We start from the raw sequence: 16,589 nt of genomic DNA on the forward strand, positions 1-16,589 counted from the left end.
ATCTCTCCCCTTTGCCTCACTGCAGCCCTGCAGGTATCTGGCGACAGGGAACTGGTTGCCCCCCCCCCCCCCCGGATCTTCCCTGCTCTAGATTAAACATTGCCCATTCCTTCCGCTTGTTTCCGGTCATGTGTACTTGGCGTCTTGCCCCAAGCACAGGATCTCTTTCTTCCTTATTCTTTTTTATTCCAACAGAACTTACTTTGGTCGCTGTAGCGCTTTTCTTGCAGGCCTCCCACAGCTCATTCCGGGCTCGGGGTAGCGGGCTGTGGTCGGGGTGATTGGCGTGGCAAAGCGCAGCTGGCTGGCAATGTCAGAAGAACCCCTCAGGGCCAGCATGACAGGGGGCTGGAGGCTGCGGCTCATTCTCTGCGGGTCAGAGATGGAGTGCCTTTAGTGCACATGGAAGTGATCAGGCTAAAAAGGACAGAATCACCAAATTCACAGCAGCCTGGTGAGGAAGCCAGACCACAAATATATTAAATCACAATGGGACAAGCACCGTGAAGCAGCCTGAACACTTCATGTCAGCCTATCCGCCCATTCTTTCCCCTGTAGGAAAGTCACAGGGGATGCCAAATTCTACTTAGAAGCTTGGCATTCCTGGAATCCAAACAAGGTGAACAAGATGAATGATTTTAATAGCCAGGATGGCCTAAGATATTTGTATCCTCTGAGGGGTACAGTGGTCCAGAATGGCAGCACTCCTGGCCTGATTCCCCATCTCTGTGCTCATGATAGACGTGACTAATCAATTACCGAGGCTTTGCCTTCCTACTGCTCCCTGGACCAAGCTTAAGATCCCTAACAAGAGAGAATTCTGGGAAGCTCTGAGCGGCCTGGAATGCGCAAGGGATTCCCACTACCCTGGACAACGTGGGAGAAGATAGACTCTCAAAGACTTGCTCTTTCTTACCCTCTTTTCTCAGCTCCTCAGACATCACCATTTCTCTCTACCTAATATTTTTCAGCTTATGTTAATACAATTGGCTTTTTTTTTTTTCCATTGTCAAGTCTTGATTTGATTTCCAGGCCTTGCTCTTCCTGCTTTGTCCAGAGGCACATCCTGTCCTATCCTTAAGAACTTTTGCAGATCAGTCATCACAGACATTTTATATGCATTCTACTGATATACTGTCCCCACATTTTGGGGTGACTTGCTGTGTACCTCCAAGTAACAGCTTCTTGCAACCAAGAAGCAGCTTTCTGGGATATTGAGTTTTGCTCCATTATAGAATAGGCAGCATCACAATTTGAAGCTATTACTACTGTTATCACTCATCTATTCCTGAGGACTGGGATACAGGGGGCAACTGGAGAGGGAGTGGGTGGAAGAGGAGGCTTAAGGCACTACATCCAAATTATTGAGTTTGCTGCTTATGAGCATTGGTTATACTTATCCAAAGAGTTAGGAGTCCTGTTATTTTGGAGCAAGCAGACCTTTTGCCAGCCTTTAAAAAATGTACATTTTGTTAAACAACAGGACCTACTGTATGGCACAGGCAGCTATACTCAATATCTTGTAATAACCTATAATGGAAAAGAATCTGAAAAAGAATATCTATATATACACACACACGTATGTATAACGGAATCACTTTGCTGTACACTTGAAACTAACACAACATTGTAAATTAACTCTACTTCAATTTTTAAAAATGTACGTTTTGTGCATAACCTCTTTTCCCACTCATATGAAGAACCTTGACTTACATAAAGGAAGATAAAATGCATATAGAGAATTTGTGCCCCTGGGGCTGCTGAGAAGGGCCTCCTTGAGCTCCTCAAGAGGAAAAGTGGGCCCTGCCCCTCAGGGGCTGCCCAGTGTGACAGGGGAGATCCACTTCTCACATTAGGAAGGCTGCCAGTCTAATGAGAGAGGCACAGTCCCTAACCTCGAGGAGTCTGATGGAGGAGAGGCATGCAGTGTCCTTGGAGTGAACTGTCTCCCTCCCTGCAGATTCTGCTGTATCTGCTGCTTCTCTTCAGTCTGTCATCAGGCAGGTGGTGCGCCTGACTTCATTCACAGCTCCGCTACAGCTGTGCAAATGTGCACCAGAAGGCCATGGGTTCTGAGGGTCAACCCAGGAATTTGTTTGTTTTTAGTAGACTTTATTTTTTTAGACCAGTTTAGATTTACAGAGAAATTGAGACGATAGTACAGAGAGTTCCCATATACCCCACACCCAGGTCCCCCTACTAACCGTTTGTTAACCCATAGTCCATTTGTTATAATTAACGAACCCTACTGATACAGTATTAATAACGCAAGCCCATAGTTTATTCAGATTTTCTTAGTGTTCACCTAATGTCCTTTTTCTATTCCAGGATCTTGTCCAGTGTCCTACATTGCATTTAGTTGTCGTGTCTCCTTAGGCTCTTGTTGGCTGTGACAGTGTTTCAGAACTCCCTTGTTTTGGATGACCTTGCCAGTTTTGAGGGGTACCAGTCAGATGTACTGTAGAATACCCTGCTATTGGAATTTGTGTGATATTTTTCTCATGGTTGGACTAGGGTTATGGGTTTTGGAGAGGAAGACCACAGAAATAAAGTGCCTTTTTTCATCACATCACATGACGTGTCCATAATATCAACATGACTTACCACTGTTGCTACTACCCTGAATCACGTGGCTGAGGTAGCATTTGGCAGGTTTCTCTGTGAAGTTACCCTGTTTCCCCTGTTCCATACTGTTCTCTTGGAAAGAAGTTTTTTTTTTTTTTTTTTTTTTTTTTTTTTGCTACACTGTGTACCATGTGGGATTTTAGTTCCCTGACCAGGGATTGAACCCGCACCCCCTGCATTGGAAGCGCAGAGTCTTAACTACTGGACCGCCAGGGAAGTCCAGGAAGATTATTATGTGCAGCCCACGCTTAAGGGAGTGGGCAGTCTGTCCCCCGTACTTTAGGGTCATGTGTCTACATAATTTATTTAGAATTCTTCATGGGAGGTTGGGCTCTTCTCTCCCACTGATTAATTTTTTTTTAAATTTGTAATAGTATGGACTTGTGGATTTTATTTTATACCCCAGGCTATTATCCAATACTACTTTGTTTCGTTGTTCAAATTATTCCAGCTTTGGCTACCGGGAATGGAATTTATGTTTTTAAGCTAGCTCCTGAGGGCTTTCTTATATGTATTCCAGTTTGGGACCCATGTAGGCCCGGGTTCACACTCCAGCCCCACCACTAACTAGGTGTGTGTGTGTGTGTGTGTGTGTGTGTGTGTGTGTGTGTGTGTTATCACTGGGGCGTCGGTTTTCCCAGCTGAAAGTGGAGCTGAGATTGCTACCTGCCGCTTAGGGTTATTAAGATGCATTTAGTAAGTACTCTGTCACTAGAAGTTGTTATTATTGTCAGTTCACAATCCATCTGCATCTGGCTCCAGAAGGTTACAAATCAAGGCCAAGTATGCCTCTTCAGTGCTTCCCTTCCAAGACCACAGGCTGGTGTGGCAGAGAAGTTCCTGCCCGGGGTACCCTTCTCCCAGGTCGCCTCCCCTCTCTGCCGACACAGCCTCCTCTCCCAACTTCCGCCCCTCAGTCACACCACACGCCTGCCAAACAAACAACTCACCTAGATGCCCTCCACCAGTTCACACAGCTGCACGTCCTCACTCCCTCAGACCCCCCTTAAACACCACTTCCTCTCTGACACTGCTCAGCAGCCAAGCAAGAAGTCCCGCCTCCCTCCTCCACAGAACCGCCAGAGCTCCTGGCAGTTGTGTCCACTCCTGCCCGAAAGCCCTTATCACTTTAGACCCTGCGTCCTCCTCAGCAATCTTTGTCTGTGTTCATCTTTCTCTCCCGCCTGCGCACGCTGGGCTCCCACACCAGCCTGTGGTCTTGTCTGCACCTGTGGTAAGTTTTGACAAGACAGAAGAAGTAGGGGAAGGGCCGTTTCCTCGGTGGTTACTGGGCCTAACTGGACTCCTCAGAGGTCTAGATGCTGACCCTAGGTCACTTCCACTTTTATGTACCTGTATATGTATATTTTTAATTATGGTAAAATATGCAGGGCATAAAATTTACCATTTTAACCATTTTATTTTATTTTTTAAATTTTTTAAAAAATTTATTTTATTTTTGGCTGTGTTGGGTCTTTGCTGCTGCGCTTGGGCTTTTCTCTGTTTGTGGCGAGCGGGGGTTACTCTTCGTTGCGGTGCACGGGCTTCTCATTGCGGGGACTTCTCTTGTTGTGGAGCACGGGCTCTAGGGCACACCGGCTTCAGTAGCTGTGGCACGCGGGCTCAGTAGTTGTGGCTCACGGACTCTAGAGAGCAGGTTCAGTAGTTGTGGTGCACGGGCTTAGTTGATCCGCGGCATGTGGGATCTTCCCGGACCAGGGCTCAAACCCATGTCCCCTGCATTGGCAGGTGGATTCTTAACCACTGCACCACCAGGGAAGCCCCCATTTTAACCATTTTAAAGTGTGCAGTTCGGTGGCGTTAAGTACATTTACATTGTTATAAAACCAGCCATCACCACAATCCATCTCCAGGTGGTTCCAGAACTTTTTCATCTTCCTAAATGGAAACTCCATACTCATTAAACAATGGGTTTAATTGTTTAATTAATTTTAATTTCCTCCCCATTTTCTCCTTCCTACAGCCTCTGACAACCACCATTCCACTTTCTGTCTCTATGATTTTGACAACTCTAGGTACCTTACATATAAGGATGGATCATTCAATCATTGTCCTTATGTGACTGGCTTATTTCACGTCATATAATGTCTTTAAGGTTCATTCATGTTGTAGCATATGTCAGGATTTCCTTCCTTTTTAAGGCTGAATTATATTCTGTTGTATGCATATACAGCATTTGGTTTATCCATTTATCTGTTGATGGGCATTTCGGTTGCTTCCACCTTTTGGCTATTGTGAATAATATGGCTATGAACATGGATGTACAAATATTTCTGCTTTTAATTCTTTGGGGTATATACCCAGAGTGGATCATAAGATAACTCTCTATTTTATCTTTTGAGGAATTGCTGGGATTTCCCTGGTGGTCCAGTGTTTAAGACTCTGTGCTCCCAAGTCAGGGGGCACAGGTTCAATCCCTGGTCGGGGAACTAAGATCCCACAGGCCACACAGCACGGCCAAAAATAATAAATAAAGGAAGGAAGGAAGGAAGGAAGGAAGGAATCGCCTACCATTTTCTACAGTGGCTGCACCTTTTTACATTCCCACAAGCAATGGGCAAAGGTTCCTATTTCCCCACATCCTTGCCAACACTTGTTATTTTGCTTTGTTTGTTTGTTTGTTTTTTCATTAATAGTTCTAATAGGATCTCATTGTGGATTTGATTTGCATTTTCCTAATGATTAAGGATGTTGAGCATCTTTTCATATGCTTATTGGTCATTTGAATATCTGAAGAAATGTCTCTTCAAATCTTTTGCCCAATTTTTAATCAGTTTGAGTTTTTTGTTGTTTTGAGTCAGGAGTTCTGTGTGTATTCTGGATATTAATCCTTATCAGATATGTGATTTGCAAATATTTTCCCCCAGTCCGCCTTTTCACTCTGTTAGTAGTGTCCTTTGATAAACAGAAGTTTTTACCTTTGATGAAGTTCAGTTTACCTATTTTTTCTTTTGTTGCCTGTGCTTTTGTTGTCATGTCCAAGAAATCATTGCCAATTCCAATGACATGAGGCTTTTTTTTTTCATGTTTTCTCATAAGAGTTTACATTTTCAGAGCCTATGTTTATGTTTTTGATCCATTTTAGGTAATTTTTGTATATGGCATAAAGTGAAGGTCCAGCTTCATTCTTTTGCACTTGGATATCCAGTTTTCCCAGCACCATTTGTTGAAAAGACTGTCCTTTCCCCATTGAATTGTTTTGGCACCTTGTTGAAATAAGGTCATAATGGTCATTTGACTATGTACTTGAGGGTTTATTTCTAGGCTCTCTATTCTATTCCACTAGTTTATATGTCTGTCTGTATACCAGTAGCATATTGTTTTGATTACTGTACCTTTGTAATAAGTTTTGAAGTCATAAAGTTTGAGTTCTTCAGCTTTGTTCTTTTTCAAGATCGTTTTGGCTATTTGGGGTTCCTTGAGATTCTTTATGAATTTTAGTATGGATTTTTTTATTTCTGCAAAAAACATCATTGGGATTTTGGTAGAGATTGCATTGAATCTGTAGATCACTTTAAGTAGTAGTGTCATCTTAATATTAATCCATGAACATGGGATGTCTTCCCATTTATTTGTATCTTCTTTAATTTCTTTCAGTAATGTTTTGCATTTTTCAGTGTACAAGTCTTTCACTTCCTTGGTTAAGTTTAGTCCTAAGTATTTTATTCTTCTTTGTGCTCACTTCTACTTTTTGAGGCTCCTGATGCATTGCAAAATGAAGAAATACAAAACAAGATACCAGAGTGGTGGTCCATTTAAGCTGTATGATCCTCTCAGTGTTTCTCAGGGGCAGCATATTATATAGAGAGAGTGATAGGATTATATAGTGTCAGAAGCCTAACTTGGAGTCCCTTCATAAATGTGAGGTCTCCCTATCTACTTACCACCACGTGGTGGGAGGAGAGGGCCTGGGTGGTCCCTGTTACTGGGGTAGGAGTGGGAATGGCATAATATTCTCTCAGGTGGGCCCTGCTGAGGGATCCAGCAAAGGCCTAAAGTCACCATAGGCCTAATCAAAGCATCTCCCCAGAATGTGATGTTGAGAACATCCAGACCCCTTCAAAGCCTCAGGCTAGAAGACCCCAGAGTCCCAGGGTCATGGATACTTTCTACCCGGAACAAAAACGGTCACGGGGAGGTGCAGATGAAATAGAACAACCAGCTTACCGGCACCCGTAGTCTTGCTAACCCTGTGGGGATTTTGTCGGCTGTGTTGCTGGCCCACACCAGTTTCAATTTGAGGAGTTGTGTGAGGACAAAAGGTGAGGGAGCACAGCATGTGAGGGCCAGTCCCTGTTCAGGCATTTCCCACAACCTCCTGGAAGGCTCCTAAATGGCCAGCCTCTCCTCTTCAGTCATTCAGCTGTCTTAGGGCTTTCTCGGCCATTCTTTTTCAGGCATTGGATTTATTTTGCTTCTCATTTTTTTTGGCCTGTGGGGATGCACACACAACACAGCCACTCACACTCATGCACACACAAACCCCATTCTGTATCCCTGCTAACGTCTGCAGAATTCACAGGCTGCGATGTCTGGAGACACAGTCTCTGTCTCCTTTTCTCTCATCTTTCCTCCTTCTCCTTCCTGCTAAAGCCTGTTGTTGTCTCATCCCCAGCCGGAAGCTCCCTCTGTCGTGGGGCCAGGTTCCCGGCCACTAGCTCTACTCCAGATGCTGCTCCTACAGGCCCAGCCAACTCCTGTTTCCATAGCAACTGAAACTCTTTTTCCCATCCCTGCATTTCCACTTTGGAAAGGAAACCCATAATAGTCTTTTAAAAGAAAAAAAAAATTGAGCTACATCTGGCATCGTCAACTTGGACTGTACAGAATTCCTAGCTCCCCTGACTCCCTTGGTCCCCTAAAAACCCTCTCCTACTTTCCTCCGCCTGCCTCCACCCCTCCAAGTCCCAAGGCTCCTGGCTCAAAAGCAGGTTTGAGGAGAAGTCTGGGTGGGCCCTTTCTCTCTTTAAATTAATGCAAGAGGACTCCGTGCTTTGCCAACCCAAGAAGAGGACGAAGTTAGAGGCTCTATTCCATTGCATCAGGTGATGCTATCCTGTGTCATCAAGGGTATCTGTTTATTTACCTTCCCCCTGGCTGGCGAGGTCAGAGGTTGCCTGAATACGTCGTTATGTCCTCTCTGAAGCTGAGGCACCCACCCACTCTCTGACTCTCGGGCAGCATGACTCTGAGGTTTTGAGCAAGATTTGATGACTACACTCCCAGTGTGGTGGCTTGGCTGGTATTACACATACAGGAACCTAGGAGTATGATGTGAAGGGGTTTGGGATAGCTCTCCCCTCTCCTACCGCCGACAGACTTTCCTTACTGACCTGGCCCATCCCTAGTGCCTGGAATTCCGCCACTGGCTGTGCATGCCATTGGGCTCACACGCTGTTTTCTATTAAAAAGGTAAAGTGCATGTTAGGTTGTGGTCAGCTTGGACACTTCCACCCCTGTCACCATACCGTGCACATGGGGCATGCTCAGTTAATGTTTGTTGGATTGAATTAATGTCTTAGCAAGCGTACAGTGGTTCAACAGATAACTTTCCCTGGACAGGCAGATTTTGGCAAGAAAGGATTTTCTCTATTATTATTATTATTTTTTTTTTGTGTGTGTGTGTGTGTGTGTGGTATGCGGGCCTCTCACCGCTGTGGCCTCTCCCGTTGCGGAGCGCAGGCTCCAGATGCGCAGGCTCAGCGGCCATGGCTCACGGGCCCAGCCGCTCTGCGGCATGTGGGATCTTCCCGGAGCGGGGCACGAACCCGCGTCCCCCGCATCGGCAGGCGGACTCTCAACCACTGCACCGCCAGGGAAGCCCTCTATTATTATTAACCACTTTTAAAAATTATCCCACTCACCTGAACTGCCCACCGCTGTCAGTATGGATAACCGAGAGTCACATGCAAAGGGCAGGAATCAGTTTCTAGTACAGCAGTTGGTTCTTCCGGCTGCTCAAAAAACAATGTGTGCCGGGAAAACAAGGAGCGTCATTAAACCCCTCCAAGGGGAAGACAGTGTTTTTCTAAACATGGGTCTTTATCTCTACAACACGCTACCACCACCCGCTCCTGCTGCCCACGTGAGCCGGGCTTTCGGAGTCACTCGTGCTGTGTTTTTGAACACAACGTGGGGGAAGAGCCTCCACGGTCTGTTCGGCTCTGGCTATGAAAAATACAAGCTGCGTTTGACTGAATGACAGAAAGAAATCTGTCGAGCCAGGAAGCGTAGTAAATACTGTGACTCTCTGCAAATGTGCACAGTGCAAACAGCTTTTTCCAGTCTGGAAAAATGAAGAGATGTGTCTGTGCAAAACCAGCCAAGTCTCCTCCCCTCCTCCCTTTCCACCACTCCACCTCCACCTCCTGGCAAAGCCTCCCACCCTGCCCCAGACATTCAGTCATCAGCTTTCATCCTTTGTGACTTGCTTCGCCCCAGGAAATAACATTGCCCAGGCTCTGGGGAGATACACCAGCCTCTGCCAGGCATCTCTGAGGGATGTCTGTCTGGTTGGGTTTAGCCAGTCCTCTCCGACCTTGGCCAGATTTGGCTCACAGCACAATTGTGCGGGAAGCAGAGTGGGCCTGGTGTCTCCTCCTCCCTTGCTCACTGCCTGCTTTCTCCTCCCCCTCAGTCTTCCCTAGTTTGCTTTGAAAGAACCTTTATCCCATCCCGACTTCCATGGGACAGTGTTTAGAGGGAAGGCTTGCAAAAGGTGAGGGTTTAAAAGCCGTCGCTTTGGGCTAGTACAGGGGGTGGAGGTGCAATGGGAAATTTCCCAGTGACTCAAAGACCACCAGGGCCAGGACATCCTTTGGTTGGTGCAGTTTCCATACAAGAGGGACCTACAGGGAAAATCTGGGTCTGCACCTTGCCTTGAAGATACATTTGCATAGCAACTCTGCTGTTTTTGCCTCGATGGTATGTTTGGGGCTGGGGGTAGTGCTGACAAAGACAGGGCACAGGACCGTAAACACCCGTCCACTGACGTGGTGCACCAGAGAATACATAGCCAACTGCAGTTCCGTGTATTGGATGGAGCACTGCGGTGGAAATTGGAAGAAATGGGTTAGAACCCTGGCTCCCACGAGTAGGGAGTATGTGTGTCATTCACCGCTGTGTGCAAGCCTGCTGGCAGCATGTGCTCCACTAATGGTTGTTGAGTCAGTGAGTGAATGAATGAGCCAATAACCTTGGATGCTTTGCCTCCTTGAGCCTCAGTTTCCTCCTCTGTGAAAAATAACATAAAAAATCTAACCTGCCTAGCTCACCAGGAGAGTGCTTGTGTGTGTGTGCGTGCGTGTGTGTGCGTGTGTGTGAAAGAGAGAGAGAGAGAGAGAGAGGACAAAAGTATGAATTTTCTCTGTCCTCTGTTGTAAACCAGAATTAAAAAGTCAGTTTTTCTCAGGTTCTGTGCTTTACCCTTACTATTTGTGTCCTTAGGAGGAGGGACTATATTCCAGTGTCCCCTGAGCACGTACTTCTCCATCCTATATTCTGAGCACCCTGAGGACTGGAGACCATTTTAAATGCTTTTAACTAAGCAGTTTAAATCAGAGAACAATGATTTTTAAGGTTGGCTTATGACCAGTGCCACGTTGGGCCCATACTTGGCTCCAGAACTCCCCTGAAACCCTCCCCAGGATGGAACTTGCCTTAGTGCAAACAGTAGCTTTTCATCCAGTGCTAGGGAGAATCTGACCTCCAGATCTCTGCCCATGCTGTTTCCTCTGCCTGAAATGCTCCCCTTCCCTTTCCTTGTCTCGTTCCAACTCATCCTTCAGATCTCAGCCCAGACCTCACTTCTCCCAGAATACGTTCCCCCACTCCTCCTGCAAGCCTATCAGGTCACGCTTCCTCCTCCATGCCCTCTCCACCTCCACTTCCCCCATCTGAGGGCTTACCCCACTGAATGGCATCTTCCCATTCACTTGTCTGATTCCCTCGTAAACTGTGGGTCCCCTGAGGACAAGGACTGTGTCTTTCTTGTTCATCAATGTAATCTCAGCGCATATCACAGTGCCAGATACCGAGAAGGTGCTCAATAAATATATATTGATTAGATGACTAGCAACAGTGTATTGGTGAGATGAGAGAGAGAGAGACAGGAGTCATGAAGGTTCTCTTAGGAGGGTATTGTATTTACTGAAGTATAGAAACAACACTTCTCCTTCTACCAAAATGGCTTGCATGCAGACGAAGCATGCAAATCCAGACCCAGAGATTCACGTGCACACCCTGCTGCAGGCAATCGCTTGTGCAATGTACTTTCCCTTGCTCTGAAACTCTCTTGTCATCTCCTCCCACGCATCTTTCTCATTCCCTATATACAGGGAATTGCAAGAATAAAAGAACCTACCTGGTAGAGTAAAGGTAATGCCAGAGAGAGAGATTCCATGATCGTACCTTTTTTTTTTTTTCTTTTTTTGGCCACACCCCAAGGCTTGTGGGATCTTGGTTCCCCAACCAGGGATTGAACCCGGGCTGCTGTAGTGGAAGCACGGAGTCCTAACGACCAGGGAATTCCCATGCCTAAAAGCTTTTCTCATCTCTCTCTGCCTTCTAGATTACTGCACCATCCCATTGTGAGGAAATTCTACTTACCGTTATTATGTACAAATCAGGAAGACACCTGAACTTTTTAAAAAAAATAGCTTAGCGCATGTTTCTGCCAGCTATTCGGAGTCCTCCCAGATGTGTTTTTGGGCAAGTAGCTCCCAACTCTGTGCCTCTTTTCTCTCTCACAGAGATGAGGAACAGAAGTTATCCTCAAAGCACAATGTGACTTTTTGTGGGGAAAGAAAGAGCTCCTTAAGGATGCAGATTTGCTGGTCATGGTTTTGTCAACCCTGAGAGAAAGGAAGGTGTCACTTGCTTCTTCCACGGGCAGGTGGATCTTAAGTTGTCTTGAAGGTTATCTTTTTTTTTTTTCTTTTTTTTTTTTTTTTGCGGTACGCGGTCCTCCCACGGCTGCAGCCTCTCCCCTTGCGGAGCACAGGCTCCGGACGCGCAGGCTCAGCGGCCATGGCTCACGGGTCCAGCCGCTCCGCGGCATGTGGGATCCTCCCGGACCGGGGCACGAACCCGTGTCCCCTGCATCGGCAGGCGGACTCCCAACCACTGCGCCACCAGGGGAAGCCCTTGAAGGTTATCTTGAACGTGGTCAGAGGCTGAAGTGTCGACTTGCCTCCCGCAAAGAAAGAGTTCTGAGCTAGCCACATGAACTGCTTTGGGGAGGAGGAGAATTTCTAAAGGGGATGGGAGCGTTGTTGGTAAGGACCCAGCTGGTAGCAGATCCAGCGTGGTAACATGACAGAAGCCTGCGAGTGTTCTATGAGCCCGGGAACAGCAGGCAGGGCTACCTCCTTCCTGTGCCAGGTGATACCCTTTGCCCCGTGGCTACCTCTGACCTCTTCCTGTCTACTTCTCCCAGCGCTGCCGACCTCACTGCAGGTGTAGAGGACCAGTTACTAGGTCTGGGCTGCAAACCAGGGGTGCTTGGGTGAACTCGCACTGCAAGACAGATCTTATTGAGCTCATAACGTCAGCCTTGGCAATATTTTCCATCAAAATCAGTTCCCAAACTGGGAGACTTCATGTAAAATCCAGATCTCCACGTCTTTGGAAAAATGGAAGATCTGGCGACACCAGGCTCACGTTCTTCCACAAGAATAACCAGCCAGAGGTGAATGGCTGCTGCCCCCTCCAGAGAGGACTTGCTGTCTCCAGGCCCCGCTGCTACTACCCAGGGCTCCTCCAGGCTGAAACCAATGTCCACTGCCTTTTATCATTATGTTACCTGCTGGGCCCCTGAAGGCACCTGAGGGTCTCTCCCTGGGTGGGGAACCTTCTGTCCCCCAGGTGCTTCATGATGCACTGAGTCCCTTTTCCTCCCTCACCCTGTTGGTGCTGATGTGTCCAGTGTTTCAGTGCTGAGGACTGGGTTCTTTCTGCCTCTAAGTTGTAAGTTGCCATCATCATGAAGAAACACAAGGCCACAGGCTAAGGAGCAGGCAAGGACCTGTTCTTCCCTTCCCAGATAACACACTCCCACTCCAGCAGTAACCTTCTGGGAATCATGCCCATTTCTTTTCTTCTTTCTATTCCATTAGTGGTTTTCAAAGAGGACGTTTCAGCCAGATAAAGGAAGCAGCTGGCACTGTATCAGGCTTCCTGCAGGATGAGTGTTTTGGGGGGAGTCAGGGCTTTCCTGTGATTTGTTTTCGTACCTGGTAAGTTGGGATCTCCCAGGTCATTGAGGTGTGTTCTCCTAAGGAAGGAATCAGGGCTTGCTTGACTTTGATCATTGAAATCACTGTTCTCCTTGCCCTTCTTTCATAAACAAGGAAATTGGAACAGAGCTAAGAGAGGCTTTTTCATGCACTTCAGGAAAGAATGAGCAATGGAAAAAGGAAATTGAGAGCTTTGGGGAGTTTATAGCAGAGGAGTATTTGAGTTTGAAATAGGAGCTGGGAATCCATATGTTTGGGAGGAAAGAAAAGAAAAGACCCGCCACACGCACAGAGCTTCAAGGGTACGTGCGGAAATAGCTATGGCAAAGGCGGCAGGGAAGCCCACGTGGGCTTTATCAGACCCAGATGTTCAGGCAGCAGTCCTCAGGATGCCCATGAAAGGGTCCAGAGCCAGAGCCTGCTGTGCTGGACTCAGTGTTTTCTTAACTACTGAGAAGCATGTGAAATCAGTGGCCAGGAGCTTTTCACTGTGCACTCAGTGAATCCGTGAGGCCCTGCCGGGGTCTTCGCCACACCAGTTACACACAGGCTGGGCTGCCTCTCGGCAAGACTTGGATGTGGACAAGACTGGCTCACCTAGTCCCCGTCCTTGCCTGTCAGCCCCCGTCAAGCAGGGGCTGCCAACTTGCCTCTGCTGCCCTCTGCCGCAGACTATCCTTGGAATACAGGAGTTGGAAAGCCTGGGTTTAGCTCTCAATTCCACCTTGCATAAGTGACTTAAACTCTCTGAGCCTCAGTTTTACCATCTTTAAAATGGGGAAAGAACATTTTTGAGGTACATGCAAGATATAAAGAATAAAGCACAAAACACATTTTTTAAATCATGTTTTTCAAATTATTCATTATACTTTAAAATATTACTATGGAATATTTCAAATGTATGCTCATGTAGACAGAATAAACCCTCATGTACTGGTAACCTCGCTTCAACAATGATCAACTAATGGCCAATCTTTTTTTGGGGGGGGGGTATAGTTGTTTTACAATGTTGTGTTAGTTTCTACTGTACAGCGAAGTGAAGTAGAGTTCCCTGTGCTATACAGCAGGTTCTCATTAGTTATCTATTTTATACATATTAGTGTATATATCTTATTTCATCTATATTTCCACCTACTTTCCCCATCCCCCTGTTATTTTGCAGCAAATCCCAGATAGCGTATTATTTGATCCCATTATCACACTTACATGGATGACCTGCTCCCTTAACCAACTGAAATGTATCCAATTCTCAGATGTCCCTTTCTGCACCCTTTTCCTCTTCCAGAGTGCCACCATTACCAGCCCAGCCATGCACCTGGTACCCTAAACCCCTCTCAAAGCCATTATTCCTACAAAACTGTCACCACTGATAGCAGCTCAGGTTGTAAGCCCTGGAGGCCTGAGAGGTATTTGCATTTTTACCAGACTGTGGTATCTTCAGAGAAAAGAGTGGAACTCTAGGGAATCCCTGGTGGTCCAGTGGTTAGGGGTCCGCGCGTCCACTGCAGTGGGCGTGGGTTCGATCACTGGTCAGGAAACTAAGATCCTGCAGCGTAGCCAAAAAAAAAAAAAAACACTCTAGGGCTTCCCTGGTGGTGCAGTGGTTGAGAGTCCGCCTGCCGATGCAGGGGACACGGGTTCGTGCCCCGGTCCGGGAAGATCCCACATGCCGTGGAGTGGCTAGGCCCGTGAGCCATGGCCGCTGAGCCTGCGCGTCCGGAGCCTGTGCTCTGCAACGGGAGAGGCCACAACAGTGAGAGGCCTGCGTACCAAAACAAAAAAACAAAAACTCTAAAAGGTAGACACTGAACATCAGTCCTTGGAAGGAGAAGATATTGGGCCATTCCAAGCTCTCCAGGCCCTTGACATCAAGCTTAAACCCTGCAGGAATTGACTAAGCTCCTCCTCTATTGGTGTTGTTCTTCCAGGAAGAGGGCGCATGCAGCAGAGAACACCAAGTGAATTAGGTCCTCCTTCAGCCACTGGCTGCAAGAGAATCAGGGCTCTCCTCTGCCAGCAGATGCTCTACTGCTGACTGAAGTCTGTGACGGAGGTGACTATGAGACTCAGCTGTATTCCCAAGCCCCTGCGGAGTGGATAGAATGCAGGCTCCAGGGGCCAGGAGGCCAGGTTCAAATCCTGCCTGCACCATTTACATCACATCACTTCTCTGTGCCTGTTTCTCTTCCTCATCTGTAGAGTTAGGGGTTCCAATACTTAGCTCACAGCTGGTGAAAAGATTAAATGAGGTAATACTGTGTCCATTAGGTTTCTCTTGGTAACCAGGGACAGAAAATCCAACCCAAGATGCCTTTGGACAAAAAAGGAATTTGGCGCCTTACCTTAAGCTGAGAAGTCCAGCGCTGGTGAGAGGGTTCTGCACCCACTTTCCAGTGTGTGGTTTGGAGGGGGTTGTCCCCACAACACCAAGGAATTCTCTGAGATGCCAGATGGGTGTCCTACAGTTCAACTCAGTCCTGACCCCATCTACCTGGAAATACCTGTCAGGTCCCACAGGTTATGCAACTTCCCTTCACTCCAAGCCCACCTCACTTCAGGCACCATTTACAAGTCCAGGTCATCACCTATGCTTCTGACCCATCAGCTGTAAATCAGAGATTCCCTCAACGTCTTCCTCGGGTTCCTTTAATTTGCTAAAGTGGCTCACAGAACTCAGAAAAACAGTTTACTTACTAGATTACCAGTTTATTATGAAAGGATATAACTCAGGAACAGCTAAATGGAACAGATGCATGAAGCAAGGTATGGGGAAAGGGGGCGGAGCTTCCATGCCCTCTCCCAGCCCACTACTCTACCCAGATCACGTGTTTACCAACCCGGAAGCTCTCTGAAAATAGTCCTTTTGGGGTTTTATGGAGGCTTCATGACATAGGCATGATGGATTAAATCATTGCCCATTGGGGATTGAACTCTATCTCTAGCCCTCACCCCTCCCGGGAGGTCAGCAAGGGTGCGACTGAAAGTTCCAACCTTCTGATCACTTGTTTGGTTCTTCTGGTAACCAGCCCTCATCCTTAGGTGCTTTCCAAAAGCCACATTATGAACATAACAAGGGACATCTTTACTGCTCTGTTCATTAAGGAAATTCCAAGAGTTTTAGGACCTCTGTGCCAAGAACTATGGAGGAAGACCAAATATTTCTATTGCTTATTATAAATCACGTTATCACTGGTGGTCCTGGCTGGGTTTGGGGTTCTAATGTCACAGTCAGGACTTGGTTTCTCTCTACTTCTTGGTCCATATTTTATGTTTCAATTTGAGTTTTGGGTTAAAGTGGTAAACAAGATGACAGCATCTGCTTTAGCCCCTGTATCCTTTCAGGATCTCCAGAGAGAATCTCTTTTCCAAAAGTCCTAGGAAAAGTCTCACTGATCCTCGTGGGGTCACATGACCATCTGTGAAGCAATCACTGTGGTCCAAAGAAATGAGAAGCACTCATTTTCGTAGGCGGAGTCCCTGGATATGTATGTCTGAGGGGAAGCGGAGGGGTGATTCTTAGAGGGAGATTGCAGAGGGAGTTGGGCAGGGTTACCAAAATGAAGGTGTCCCAGCCCTGGTGACAAAGCTGAATATGTTCGTTATAGATGCTTCATAAGTCTTTGGGCACATTATCAAAGCTGATAAAAATGATTTTTAAAAATTCCCTTCCATCTCATGGAGTATTTTTATTCTTTTTCAAATATGTTC

General features: G+C 46.8%; 2 protein-coding genes across 14 annotated transcripts in view; one reads left to right on the forward strand and one right to left on the reverse strand.

Annotated features, from left to right (window-relative positions):
* CHD9NB (CHD9 neighbor) overlaps positions 1-544 on the reverse strand; it is a 12,926-nt gene extending 12,382 nt beyond the window's left edge. For both annotated transcript variants that reach the window (XM_055078970.1, XM_055078969.1), the window contains exons 1-2: positions 503-544; positions 203-369 (exon numbers count right to left, since the gene is read on the reverse strand). In XM_055078970.1, coding sequence (XP_054934945.1) covers positions 203-369; positions 503-526 — 191 coding nt within the window. In that variant the 5' untranslated portion in view covers positions 527-544. The remainder of the gene's footprint in view (positions 1-202; positions 370-502) is intronic.
* The window catches only part of CHD9 (chromodomain helicase DNA binding protein 9), a 246,200-nt gene that overhangs the window by 4,273 nt on the left and 225,338 nt on the right, over positions 1-16,589 (forward strand). The window lies entirely within an intron of this gene.

Source organism: Physeter macrocephalus, chromosome 17 (assembly GCF_002837175.3).
Source record: "Physeter macrocephalus isolate SW-GA chromosome 17, ASM283717v5, whole genome shotgun sequence".
NCBI lineage: Eukaryota > Metazoa > Chordata > Mammalia > Artiodactyla > Physeteridae > Physeter > Physeter macrocephalus.